A 14080-nucleotide genomic window follows, 5' to 3' on the forward strand; every position below is an offset into this window, starting at 1 on the left:
CTCCCACTGCCCCGCGGAACTGGCGAAAGAGGAGAGAGAAGGTGCTCTCCTCAGAAAGGCCCCGGGGTGCCCCGTGGGTCTCAAGGTGCACAGGCCTGCGTCTCCCCGGTGGGGCCCCGGAGGGAGGGAGCGTGACCGATCGCAGCGCAGAGAAAGTCCCCCGAGACTGTGACCCCTGCGGGCGGGGGGAAAGGCGGGCGGATGCGCAGGAAGGTGCCGCGATGGGACCGGGAAAGAAAACACCACCCCCCCTCCCAAACCTCCCACTGGAGTTTCTCAGCCCGAGTTCTCCGAGAGCGGCCGAGAGACGCCCCCCCAGGGCTGCGCGGCGCCTCCACGACCGCAACCTGTCCCAGCCTCGCTTCTGGTGAGGGGGCTTCGCGCTCCCTTCTGGGTTTCGGAGCCACCACGTGACTTCCACGAAGAAGGGGGGCCCCAGCGGAAAGCGGCGGCAGGGGTGGGATCTGGGACCCCGGGGTGCGGCGAGAGGGCGGGGAGAGGAGGAACGGAGCGGGGGTGGGAGAAGGCGGGGCGGGGCGGACTCGGGACGGGAAGGACTGCGCGCTGGGACCGGGGGGTGGGGAAACCCGGGCGCCGCGCGGCGGAGCCGGGGGAGCGGGAAGCCCGGGGGGCGGGGCCGAGGCGGCCGCCCGCAGGTGCGGGGGCGCTGGGATGCGTGCGGCCCGAGCGAGCCGGTAGGCAGCGCCCCGCGTGCAGGGCGCGCCGGGCCGCGCGGCCGCTCGTCCGCGAGGCTGCGCGGCGGGCCGGGCCGAGCCGGAGCAGCGCCCGGCATGTCGCAAGGGCTCCCGGCTGCCGGCAGCGTCCTGCACAGGAGCGTCTCGGCGCCCGGGAACCAGGCGCGGCCGCAGGTAGCGAGCTAGATGGAGGCTCGGGGCGGCGGGGGGTCCCCGGGTTGCGGGGAGTGGTGGGCGCGCTACGAGGGGCGCCAGGAGGTGGGTGCTGGGGCTCCCGGCTGGGGACTGATGGGAGCAGGGGTAGAGGGCAGTGCGGGAGCCGGACGCGAGCGGCGTGGGGGCACGCGGGGACCCCGCTGTGCGCTCCGCCCGGCCGCCCCGAGCGCACTCCAGGTGCCCGGGGCGTCCGGGATGGTGACTGGGCTCCTGAACCTGAGAGGAGCAGAGGTCGGAGGGCGCCGACGTCTGGTAGGGCTGGGCACTGTTCACGCTGCCCGGCACGTGGGGTCTGGGCCGCCCTGGGTGTCGCCATCCGTGTGCCGCCGCTGGCTGCCGCCCCGTCGCCAGAGCGCGTGGTCCTTCCCCGCCGCGCCGAGCTGGGGCCAAGGTGTGGAGAGGGGAAATTCCGCTCCGAGGGGCGGCTCGTGCCCAGGCAATCTCAGCGTGTACTCTCCTCCGGCGGCCTCCCGAATGGCCCAGGGACGCGAGGTGGCGGCCCGAGGTGGGCAGACTCCAACCTCGGGGCGGGTGGAGAGCCCTCGGCGGGCGCCGGCTCCTCTGCGCTGTCCACCACAGTGTTTACAGCCGCGTACTCGGGGAAACACACAAGGTTGCCGGCAGGGACGGCAGACCGAGAACTTCTCACTCAACTACGTTAGGATCGACTCTCTTCAGGGTTATGCCCTGCTTCTCAGTTAGGTGCCTGCCGCAGAATGTCATCGGGTGACGCTAGAGAGTCACACAGCTGAGTCTGGGCCTCAGCGTTGCCACACACAAGCTGAGTAGCCTTGGGGAATCTGCTTCACCTCTCTGAGCCTCAGTTTCTCCACGTGTAAAAATCAATATAACTTCTTGTGATTTTTATGAGGACTAATAGAGATATGGTTAGTAATATATGAATATATCAACATTTTGCTGCTCTCTTTCCGCCTTGATTAAATATTTCTACTGGTTGTCAGGTCCGACCATGTGGTAGGTGCTAACTCCAGTTTGGAGTGTCCACTTTTACAGGGCAGGATGCATGCTCCTCCCTTGGGCCTTATGAATCTCCAATGAGGACCAGAGAGGCACGATTTGGTGATGAGTGCTATAAGGGACTCAACAGAAAATAGCAGTCTTAACAGACGTTACTGAAGACACACCATGTGGCGCTTTGGGATAAAATCTAGTTTTATCTTATGCAGCTCCAAGTGCTGGGCTGTTAGGATGATCATGGCAGAGATTACTGACCACCAGGACATGCATCTCTAGTGCCCAGGACAGTGCCTGGCACATGGCAGGTACTCAGTTAATACTCACTGAAAGAATGAATGAATCACACAGCAAATGAGAAAATCGAAAAATCAGAGAGTGTAAGTCATTTACCCAAGGCCATATTGCTAGTAACAGACAAAACCAAGAATCTATATTTCTAAAACTAAAGTTCTGTTTGTCAGACCCCCTGTTGTGTTCTGATTACCTCCACCAAGACTTCTTTGCCTCTTAAAGACTACATCTTAACATCTCGTGTCTGGTCCCTTAAACACTGTCTTCAGGCCACTTCTCTCTGTCACGTTCTTTCTTTTTTTCCTTTCATAGCTTTATTTTCTTGCATATGCTGAAAATTCTCTACTCACTGTGACTTGAGGAGATATGTATCTTTCTTATTTGGAGTATTAGATCAGATAAAATGATATCTGAAAACATCTGTTATTTCATGTTATCAATATTTGCTTTCCACTAATAGTAATAACTGAGTAGCTTTCCTGTGTTTGTATCCCACTGAATTCTTGATCTCTAAAGTCTTTAAAGGTAGTATTTCCATGGAATCTTCTCACAGGTGTCTGGGAAGCAAATACTCTACCCCTCCTCTGTTTTCTATAACTGGATGAAGTGTTTTTACCATTGTAGGTGCATTTTTCTGCCTGCCTTTTCAGAATAACTCTTGAAGGACTTGACTAAGTTTGGTTAAATCTCATATATAGCTAAGAGCTTTCAAGACACATCATCAGTTTGCTTTAGGATTCAAACTGCTCTGACCTGTGAAACAAAATGTCAGTCAAGCACTGTTCAAAGGGATGAGCTGCCTGTGGCCTTTAGGACCACTTGGTGTGTTGGGAGAGTTGCGTGGTTACAATCGGTTATCAGCATAGTTGTGATTTGCACACAATGTCAAAAGTACCTGTTTGTGTGTGGTGGCAGAAGGCCTGGCTCACGGCAAGTCCCAGATAGCAGCCGCCTTTTGCCTTTCCCGTCCTCAAGTGCACACCAACACCACACCTCTTCCAGGCACACGCCCCAGGAGGTGGGTGGGGGAAAGGTTTGAGAACTTGGTTTGGAGTCCAGCAGACGTGAGTTCCACTTCCCGTTCGGCCCTCTACTAGCTGTGATACCTGGAGCAAGTTCCTCAACCTCTCGGAGTTTCTTATTCCTCATCTTTTAGATGGCAGTCCCACCACACAGGTCTCGGGGGCGGCGAGGGCGGGGGAGCAGCTAACCCAGCCATAGCTCATGCGTAGTGCTCCCTCGACGCGGGGCCACTGATTCCCCCGCTGATGGAGCAGCAAGCGCTGCTGTGGCTGCAACGAACATGGTGATGCTCCCGAGCAGGGCTGGATGAAGGGAGCGGGCAGAGGAGGGGCGGCGAGGGGCCTCAGCATCCCACCTGACCACTCCCTTTCCCCCAGAGCCCTGAGGATGACGACAGGAAGGTCCGGAGGAGGGAGAAAAACCGAGTTGCTGCTCAGAGAAGTCGGAAGAAGCAGACCCAGAAGGCTGACAAACTCCACGAGGTGAGCGGGTGTTTGGGGCTGAGCCACGCGAGGGCCACGGCGGGGAGTGGTCCTCCGCCCCCACGCCCTGGTCATCACCACTTCGGGCCGGGTGCATCTAATCCCGCTGCCTCCCTCCAGCCCAGCGTTCGGAGTCTTCCCTCTCCGGAGTCTTCATTGCTCCTTCACTGGCTGTATCTCACAGTTCTCTTTTAATTTTAAAGCAAGGAAACTTCCTTTTGATCCTGACTCCCTTTCAAGCTAGTGCCCCGTTTCCTTTCTTTCGTTCCTTTATTTACCTGGTTCTTTTTTTTTTTTTTTTTTTAATTATTGAATTTATTTGGCAGACAGGATCTATTTTCATAGCATATGGGATCTAGTTCCCTGACCAGGGGTGGAACCTGGGCCCCCTGCATTTCGAGCATGGGCCACCCGACCACCAGGGAAGTCCCTCCCTGCTGCTTAAAAAGAGACCTGCTGTCTCAATGTCCCCAGTTCCCATTTATCTCCCAGGTCACTGTGATATCCTTTCTGCTCCCCAAACACACACACACACAGAGACATGCAAATTTCCTACAGAAACGGCTCCACTGAGTCTGCTAGTGTCCTGACACTGCCCGGTCCAGGGACCTCATTCTAGTCCCCTGATCCTTGACCTTGCTGAGACCTCTGACACCACTAACCCTCAGCTTCTTGGAACATTCTTTCATGGTCTTTAGCTTCTTTATTTTTATAACTTTAAAAGAGTGTTTATTTGTATTTATTCCTTTGGCTGTGCCAGGTCTCAGTCGCAGCGCTCAGGTTTTTCAGTCTTCATTGCAGCATGCAAGATCTTAGAGTTGCAGCATGTGGAATCTAGTTCCCTGACCAGGGATTGAACCCGGGACCCCTGCATTGGAAGTGTGCAGTCTTAGCCAGTGGACCACCAGGGAAGTCCCCCCGCAAGGTCTTTAGCTTCCTATTTCTCCTGACCCTCTTAACCACTTTTTTCTGTTTCTTTGTTCACCTTTCTACTTGTCTGTTTTCTCACATGTTGGTGCTGACCATGCTTTCAGACTCTACCCTTTTGTCCTCTCACCTGGGAGATTTAATCCATTGATCTGTTGGCTCCCAGCATCGCTCACCCTCAGGTAGGCAGTGATCACTGCAACAAGACCTCTGTCCTGGCCCTAACCCCGCATCTCCAGTGTCTGCTTCGAGGCCTCCAAATGGGTCCCCACAGGCTCCTTGGTGGCAGCCTGGCCATAATAGTGGGATTGTTCATCCTGAGACTTCCTCTTCTCAGCTGTCTTCAAATTGTAATATGAAGCTAATGAACCGTCGACCCATCACCCCAATCAGGGACCTGAGGGTGATGCTAGACTCTTTCCTTCCCTGAGATCCCTGTGTATTATCCCGTATAATCTCGCAGCCAGGACGCGGGAACCACTCCATGTCAACAAGTGATGTAGAAGGCATCCCAGGATCTGTCCAAGGAATCGATGGCAGCTCTGTGCTCATCTTCATGCAGGATTGACGTGATCATTAAGGGTTTTGGTTCTGCACTCTCCTGCCAGTCTTTCTGGCCATAGATTGTCTCAGCACGGCCAGTCTGAGGGTGTTGACAGCGTTGGAGCCTGTGGGCTTTTATGAGCGGGAAATGACTATCTCTAAAAACCCCTTCACAGTGAGCAGAGAACATATTTAGAATGCACAGCCTCCAGGGAGAGGAGACCCATTGATGTAAATTCACGGAGGGCCATACATTATAAATGCTAGATTCTTTCTTGAAAGTAGGAAGTCTGCATTGTAGAAAGAGATTAGAACCTTCAGACCAGGGTCAGGGAAAGCCTGTCTCAGACTGGATTGTTCTTTAAAATTCCTCAGAAGAATTGGGATGTCCTTTGCCTCTTTTCTTCCCTCCCCTTGCTCCTGAAGCAAGCCTGGTTCTAGCTTCCTGTTACCAAAGAACCCCCAGAGGGGATTTGTTGCTCAGTCAATGCACAGCCCTATGTTCAGAGCACATGCGCCAGCCTGACAGCTGGGCCCTTCCTCTTGAAGAGCTTCTAGTTGGAGATGAGTATATTAATATCAAAACACACCAGAGGATACTCGGTTTTAAGACCTCTGTGATTATGTGTGCAGAGGTGACTAAATGACTTGGATAAGATCTTTCGTGGAACCAGGTCAAGTAGATTCATTCAACAGATATATATTTTTTAATTTTTATTTTTATCTATTTATTTGGATACACCAGATCTTAGTTGCCGCACTTGGAATCTTCGATCTTCATTGCAGCATGCCGACTCTTAGTTGCCATGCTGGATCTAGTTCCCTGACCAAGGAGGGAACCCGGGCCCCCTGTATTGAGAGCACGGAGCCTTAGCCACTGGACCCCCAGGGAAATCCCTCAACAAGGTTTTTTTTTTTTTTTTTTTAACAAGTATTAATTAAGAACCACTGCCAGCAAGGCACTACCACTGGGTCACAAGGAGAGGAATCAGATCTCATTCCTGTCCTGGGGAGGGATAAGAGTCAAAGTGAAACTGAAGTGAAAGTTGCTCAGTTGTGTCCGACTCTTGGCAACCCCGTGGACTATACAGTCCATGGAATTCTCCAGGCCAGAAAAGGGGAGTGGGTAGCCTTTCCCTTCTCTAGGGGATCTTCCCAACCCAGGGATCAAACCCAGGTCTCCTGCATTGCAGGTGGATTCTTTACCAGCAGAGTTAGAGGATTGTTATTAATTGTATTGATAAGTTCAGAAAGCCTGGAGCTTATTCTGTGTACCGTGGAAGGTAACATGAATACTTTACTACAGCTTCAAAAAAAGAGATGGGTCTCTCTCAATTTCTGTCACTGTGGGATTTGATAACCAAACGAACTTGATGTCTGGGAAACTTAACGGTGGTTCGTCACATTTTCTCCTGCCTAATCCCTCCTAGAACAGTGGGTGGAGGACCCTTCATACGTTCTTAGCTTGTTCTGCTGTCCATAGACATAACCATGCCAGCTGCCCTTTGCAGAAATGGGGCTGATTGCTCTGAAACCCAGGGCCTCCACAGAAGACCACGGCCTCCCCTCTTTTTCTGGGGAGCTGCCTGGATGGATCAGGATCACACACATGGCCAATTTTTTTGGGAAACACAATGTCGAGGAGGCCAGGACAGTGGTTCCATCCATGCCACACGGAGCCCTTTACTGTCACTAGCTACGTTCAAGTGTCATTGGTGGCAGCAGCCACCTTGGTGACTAGTTTTCAAACTTTGAAGAACATCTGCACCTTGAGAGTGAGATGTCTGGTTCAGACGTGTGGTGATGAATAATTTGTGTTCCAGTGGGTTGTGGGCAGGGGACCCTGCACACTGCTGTGGGTCACAGCTGAAAGCCCCGCAGGCTCCCTGGGGCTCCCAGGCCACGTCTAGGTTGGGAGAAGTAAGAGGTGATTGGAAACCTCCTCCTCAGACTCAGAATGCAGCCAGCGCATTGGGAGACATCGAGGGGCCAAGAAACCCACGGCCTGACATCCACAGCTGCCCTGCGATTCCCTGAGGAAGTCCCTCAAGGGTAAAGTAAAGCGGGGTTTTTTTTGGCTATGCCAAAAAAACCTGCGACCTGTTAGATTTTAAATTCCTGGTCCAGGACTCGAACCCACACTGCTCTGCAGTGGAAGCATAGAGTCTTAGCCAGTATACTGCCAGGGAAGTCCCCTTGAATAAAGCCTCTATCCCATGAATTTCTCTATCCCATCTGGTGGGCTGCCATTGCTAAATATCTCCAGGTAGCACGAGCTCTTTGTTTGCTTTTCCTGAGCACTGTGAAGGGGAATATTTAGAGCAAGATGTGTTTAAAAATTCCCACCGTCCTCTCCTGCCTCCTCAATTCTTGAGCCTCTCTTCCCTCCAACATCCAGAAAGGTCTCCTCTAGTCCGAGCTGTTACAGGCCTCTCAGGCGCCCTCCTCCTTCCCCAGCTCTCCAGCCCCAAAGATGGGGGAGCTATCCTATCAGGGCAGGACCACCCCCAACCCATGCCCCACCGAGGGCAGGTTGGGAGGGGCACCTGGGCAGGCAGAGCCAGGGAGAGGCCAGGCTCACTCTTGAGGGTTATCTGAGTTCCCCGCGGGCGGGTGTTTCTGGAAGCCACACTGTGGTGACGAGAAGCGGTTCCTAGCATATATCTGTGTGCCTCACTGTTCACTGTGGCTTTTCAAGTCACCCAGTCAAAGCACTTAACCCTTCTCTTGGGGATTTTGAGCCCGTATTCATCTCTGAACACTAGGCACACGACCTGGGTCCACATTTACAGATGGGAACCCAAGAAGACGGTCCGGGTCTCTAAGGCCAGTTGTGAGTGTGTCAGAAGTGGGTCGCACTGGTTCCAGCCAGGCACCCGGAGATGTAAGACTGAGAAAGGATTTTGAGCCAGAAAAGGAAGGCAGCAGTGCCACCCTCGGGAGCCCTGAATGTCACAAGCTGACAACTGTCTTGGGCAATATGATTGTGGTGTGTGCTGCCCTGGTGTTTTCAGATATTGCATATTCTAAGAGAATGCTTCATGTCAGTCCTCAGCGGGTTTAGAAAGTGATGATGACACTAATTTGTACTGCCCTGGGCTGGTGACACAATTTTTCTGCTGGGAAGCGTATGAGCTTAAGGCTTGGGAAGAGACTTATTGTAAAATCCTGAGTTCAAGTAGTCCTTTCCTGCTGGTAACCACCATGGGGGAAATTTGGGCCCAGGCCCTGCCAAGCAAAAGCAGAATTGCTATCATTGCGTGAGAGCTGCGGCTGATGTTGGGGTCAGGGATCAGGTCCCAAGTGTGTATGACCTCGGAAGAGTCGCTGTACCTCCGAGCCTCGGTTGCCTTGCTTGTGAAAGGGGGTCTGTGTCCTCCTGATGGCCTTTCCCTTCCCCTCATTCCCTTCCCGCCTTAGTTATCATCTCTGGCCCCTGGTTCCCACATACCAGTCTTTGCATCAAAGGCATCTTAGAATCCAAATCTCTCCCCACCCAGACAGCACCGCAGTCCTCAATCAGCCTCTCTTAGGTGCTCAGACCAGGGTTTCTCAAGCATAGTACTATTGATATTTGGGGTCAGCTATCTCCTCACTGGGGGGGATGTCCTGTGTACCCTAGGACATTGAGCAGCATCTGTGTTCAACCCTCTACCCCCTGGAGGCAGTGGTGCCCTTTGCAGCTGTCACCACCCAGGCTGTCTCCAGCCGCTCCCAATGTCCCCTGGGGACTGCCAAGATTGCCCCAGTTGGGCATCACTGCCTGAGACAGTTTAATTTCCGAGGCAGAACTTGGATTTGCAGTGATTTCGCCACCTCCCATTCTCGTCTCTGCTCTGTGGCTGTGTCCTGCAAATACCCAGAGAAGGCAGCCTGGTGACCTCAAACCCTCCCAGGGCAGGAGACTCGAGAGTCAGCAAGATCAGAGCTAGACTGATCATCTCTTTGGAAATAACAAAGGGTCTAACGGTTTTGGCTTGTCTTACACACATATTAAGTCCAGGTAATTTTCCCCAAGCTGAAGAGGGTCTTCCTCATTCCTCTCTGTACCCACTCAGTGTTCTCACCTCCTCTTCCTCCTCTTCCCACTCCCCTTTTTTATTTTTGTGAAGCTGGTCTTGCGTGAAGAAGATTTTGACTTCTTCTCTTTTTATTCCCTCAGCTCGATGAAAAGCCCCCTCTGCAGATTTATGAATAAAACTTAAATCCCAGAAGAGAAAGTCCCTAGGGAGAAGGCAGCCAGGGGACCTGCTGGGCACCCGCTCTGTGGCCTTTTTGAGCGGAGGTTTAGGGCAAGCAGAGAACTTAGGCAACGTGGCCCCCGTGGCTTCCAGAGGGAAAGCTCACAAGCATCTTGCCACACAGTTCAGTAACTACACAAAGGCATTTGGAATATTCTGCCACAGGAAGGAGTCTTTTCTTTGGAATCCAGTTAAAATCTTAGCTCACTGTGCTGTCCTTAGTTGTTCAGTCGTGTCTGACTCTTTGCGACCCCATGGACTGTAGCCCACCAAGCTTCTCTGTCCATGAGGACTCTCCAGGCAAGAATACTGGAGCGGGTTGCCATGCCCTCCTCTAGGGGATCTTCCCCACCGAAGGATCGAACCCAGGTCTCCTGCATTGCAGGTGGATTCTTTACCATCTGAGCCACCAGGGATGGGACCAATCAAACATGTTCTCCATTTTACTTGGAGTGAAGAGCATTTCCAGTTGCAGGATGGAGTGTGTGTGTGTGTGTGTGTGCGCGTGCGTGCGTGCGCACGCATGCTTGCACATGCATGCTTGCACACATGCATGTGCAAGCTACCCAGAGCTATAGTTTCTCTGAGCCCTCTGCTGTGGGCAGGCTCCCCGTGGTGCCTAGGCCCCCATGCCCTCCTCCTATCCAGACCCTTCCAGCCCACGGAGGGCCTCTTGCTGCATCAGGAGACTGACTTCTGACTCTAGGACTAGAGCTGGTCAAAGGCCAGACGAGAGTCTGGGGAGGTGGGGGTGGTAGGTCTGGGGGAGAGCTGCAGGCAGATGTGGCTCCCCCTGGGGGAGCCAAAGTGACCCATAGACAGCCTGCGGGCACGTGGGTGAGGCCTGCTGCCGTGGAGAGTATTCCAGGCCACCCTGAGAGCCTGTCTTGGAAAGACAGGGGGCAGAGGGATAGCTTCAATGGCCTGTGCATGGAACCCCTCTGGGGCCCTTGTTCTGAGTGGGAGGAAGGTGACTAGAAGGAGGAGGCAGGGAGGAAAGAAGGTAAGAGGAGACCGAGGGCGAGAGTTGAGGAGTCAGTGATGTTGAGGAGTCGTAGATGTTGGCACTGGGGCCGGTCAGAAGGGTTATAGGAGAAGGTAGCGGAGGCCCTTGGTTGCTATACATTTCTAATCTTTGGGGAGAGACTTTATTTATTAAAAGTAAGATTGAACTATGATACAAGACTGAAGAGAACAAATAATGAGAGATGTGGTTTCATTAGGTGCTGTAATCAGGGAAGCCTTCCTGGAGGTGGTGGACTTGAGCTGGGCCCACATTCGAAAAAAGGAAGATAGCTCAGTTGAGGAGAATAGCTTTAGCAAAGAGGGAGAGCTGAGAATTTGCATGTGCCTTCATGCTTGTAAGAAGATCAGACTTTTTCCGTAATATTTCTTTAACATTACTGGTAAGATAATAAGGTTGGGTCCCCAGCTCAGAAAATGCATGGTACGACAAAGCCTAATCATATGAATCAACCTAGAAATGGTTGAAAACAGCTTTTCAACAAGATGCAAATGAGACTGTCAGCCTTAAGAAGGTCAGGCTCTGCAAGTGGCCGAGTATTGTAGGACTTACTAACGAGTTGGATGAAGAAAAAGACTTGCTTCATCAAACGAGGGGAAAACTTAGAGCTGTGTGGTATCACCAGTTTAGGAGCTGGCATAATCAATATTCAAAACGATTTTGCTGAGCTGGAAGGTGCCCAAGAAACAGGGTGAAATTCAGTAGAAGTGGATGTAGAGCCCACCCTTAAGCCAAAATATTAAAAACTGGTTGTTCAAGCAAGGACGGGGATGCAGCAGGTGCCGGCAAATCCTGCACTTCTCTGCAAGCTCAGGGAGAATCTCTCGAGCCAGCTGGCTTTGAATGTGGGTCCCACCCAGAGCAGACTACCTCTAGACAGCTGCCCTCTGCATAGCCGGGCCCTTCCCAGACTCACGCGCTGTGTTAGGGGAAGTTTGCTCAGAGCCCCTGGCAAATGGAACGTACATCGGGAATGGCCTCCAGGAGGGCAGAGGAAGCAGAAGTCCTAAAACCCAAGGAGCCCAGAGGACCTGAGGCAGTTGGGCTCGTAGAACACCTAAGGGGAAGTGGTATGGGGCCATCTCCTCACATTTCAAGAACTGTGATGTTGAGAAAGTATCGTACGTATTCTGTGTGGTTCCATAGGTGGAACCAAGCCCAGTAGGTGGGTGTGAAGGGGAGAAGGATTTTAGATCAGTACAAAGTGGAGCTTTCTAATAGAGCGGCTCGGAAACGTTGGCAGGAAGTGTCCTTGGAAGGAGAGAGTCGGATGTTGGAGATGGGATTACAAGGGGAAGGTTTCTACACTGGGTGGGTTGGGCCAAGGGCTCTCTGATTCCACCCTCCTCCCCCGCCCCCAACCAGCCCCCAGTGTAAGCTCTCATATAGTGGAAACTTATTAGGTGAGTGTTGAAACAAAGCCAAAGCAAGAGGTATTTTGCACTCATTTACTCAGCATTCAACAAACATGCTTTCTGTTCCAGACACTTTTCCTGGTGCTGGGGCTTAACGAGTGAACCCAGCAGAGACCTTCAGAAGCAGATCAGCAGCTAGTGGGCAGGGGTGGCTGACTGCAGAGGGAGATTGAAGGATGAAACAGACGGAACAGGCTCCGTCTTGAAAGCAGGACTCCATCTTGGGCCAGACTGTGGACTTTGAGCTAGATGCCCAGGATCTATGGAAATGACATACCAACTGGAAAACCAGGCCCCCAGAAGGAAGAGCCCCAGGGCTTGTACCTAGACTCTCCATTGTCTGAAACAATACCTTAATTATCTATGTAACTGAATAGAATCATACACTCTATTATGCTTATTGGGGTATGACCACAGGCCTATTGATAATTGTCCACTGTTAACTTCCTAGGGTCGCAAAGAGTCGGACATGACTGAGCGACTGAACTGAACTTCCTAGGGTTAAGGCATATGAATCACGGGTTAACTCTATCTTTCTTTTCCTTTGTTCAGACTAGTTTCTGGGAATTTGGGGAGGTGGATTTGGCCACGAACACTTAGGGTATATAAGGTTTTCCCAAAAACTAGTCGGGGTCCTTGGCTAAGAGGAGACTCTGCTTTGGGTGCACCAGTGTAATAAACTCCCTTCTGCATTGTCCTTCTGAGTGAGTTTGTTTCCCGGAACGCATGGCTACAGCAAAATCAGGGAACTTTCAGATGGATGGAGACGTTCTGCGTCTGGATCAAACCAGTTGTTTATGCTTGTCAAAACTCATTAAACTAAACATGTAAAATCGGTGCATTTTATTTTATATGAATTATACCTCAGTAAGGGCTTCCCCGCTGGCTCAGCAGGGAAAGAGTTCACCTCAGTGCAGGAGACACAGGAGACGGCGGTTTGATCCCTGGTTCTGGAAGATGCCCTGGGGAGGGCATGGCCCCCTACTCCAGTATTCTAGTCTGGAGAGTCCCATGGAGAGAGGAGCCTGGTGGGCTACAGTCCATGGGGTTGCAAAGAGTTGGACACGGCTGAGCGAGTAAGCACACGCACACACGCGCGTGTGCGCGCGCACACACACACACACACCTCAATAAAGATGATTCAAAAAAACAAAGCCCTCATAGAACTAGCGCTCATAGAACCTTTCAGCCTGGTGGGAGGGGAGAGACATGGAGCAGATGAACAGACACATCCGAGGGCTGGAGGCAGGCGCCGTTAAGGAGAAGCTGCCAGGGAAGGAGGTGAGAGCTCCGTGGCCCACGGTGACATCTGCGGGAGGATGGAGGAAGGGCACGGGTTTCAGGGCCAATTTTGCGCCTTTCCTGTCTTCTCAGGAGTATGAGTGCTTGGAGCAAGAAAACACAGTGCTTCGGAGAGAGATCGGCAAGCTGACGGAGGAGCTGAAGCACCTGAGCGAGGCGCTGAAGGAGCACGAGAAGGTGTGCCCACTGCTGCTGTGCCCCCTGAACTTTGTGCCCTTGCCACGGCCGGACCCTGTGGCCGGCTGCCTGCCCCGGTGAAGCCCAGAGACGGCCCTCCTCGGCTCAGCGAGGAGCCCGACGAGTTGGTATCTTTCACCCCCACTGGAGGAGGCTTCTCTCCACATCCGGGCGCCTGGGTCACCTCTTTGGAGCTCCGGGCTCGGTCCTCGGTGGCCCAGGCTCAGCGTGACGCTCCCCCTCCCCGCAGGAGCCTGACTCAGAGCCTGCAGCGGAGCCAGGCCGGAGTCGCTGTGCTTCCGCTTTGTCAGCTAGTACCTTCCTTTGCAGAATCATTTCCCCTAGCATATGCATAATAAAGGCATTGTCGGGACTTCCTTGGTGGTCCAGTGGCTAAGACTCCCAGCTCCCAATGCCCCTGGTTCCATCCCTGGTCAGAGAACTAGATCCCACATGCCACAACGAAAGATCCTGCGTGATGCAGCTAAGACCCAGCTCGGCCAAATAAATAAATAAAAATATTTTTTAAAAAGGCATTGTCTTCTTTCCTTTTGGCCAAGTTCCTGGAATTTAGAGCCGCAATACCTTTCCTCTTTCTGAAGAGGTCATCTCCTGTTCCCTCAGGTGGTTTTGCAGCTCCTGGGTCTGATTTCCCCTCCTGGTCATCAGCCCCAAAGACATATCCAAGCTAGATGGGGAGGCATCTGGCGGGGATGGGACTCCCTGCCCTCCCCCAGCAGGGTGGCACAGAGGTGTGCTGGGCCTG

The 14080-nt window shown here is 52.8% G+C and overlaps 1 protein-coding gene across 1 annotated transcript; it reads left to right on the forward strand.

Moving 5' to 3' along the window:
- Positions 1-748: 748 nt before the first annotated feature.
- On the forward strand, positions 749-13653 carry BATF3 (basic leucine zipper ATF-like transcription factor 3). The gene is made up of 3 exons (XM_052654155.1): positions 749-869; positions 3581-3685; positions 13210-13653. The coding sequence occupies exons 1-3, from the start codon at positions 792-794 to the stop codon at positions 13393-13395; spliced, it is 369 nt and encodes a 122-aa protein (XP_052510115.1). The 5' UTR covers positions 749-791; the 3' UTR covers positions 13396-13653.
- Positions 13654-14080: the final 427 nt, after the last annotated feature.

The sequence above is a fragment of the Budorcas taxicolor genome, chromosome 16 (genome assembly GCF_023091745.1).
Source record: "Budorcas taxicolor isolate Tak-1 chromosome 16, Takin1.1, whole genome shotgun sequence".
NCBI classification, from domain to species: domain Eukaryota; kingdom Metazoa; phylum Chordata; class Mammalia; order Artiodactyla; family Bovidae; genus Budorcas; species Budorcas taxicolor.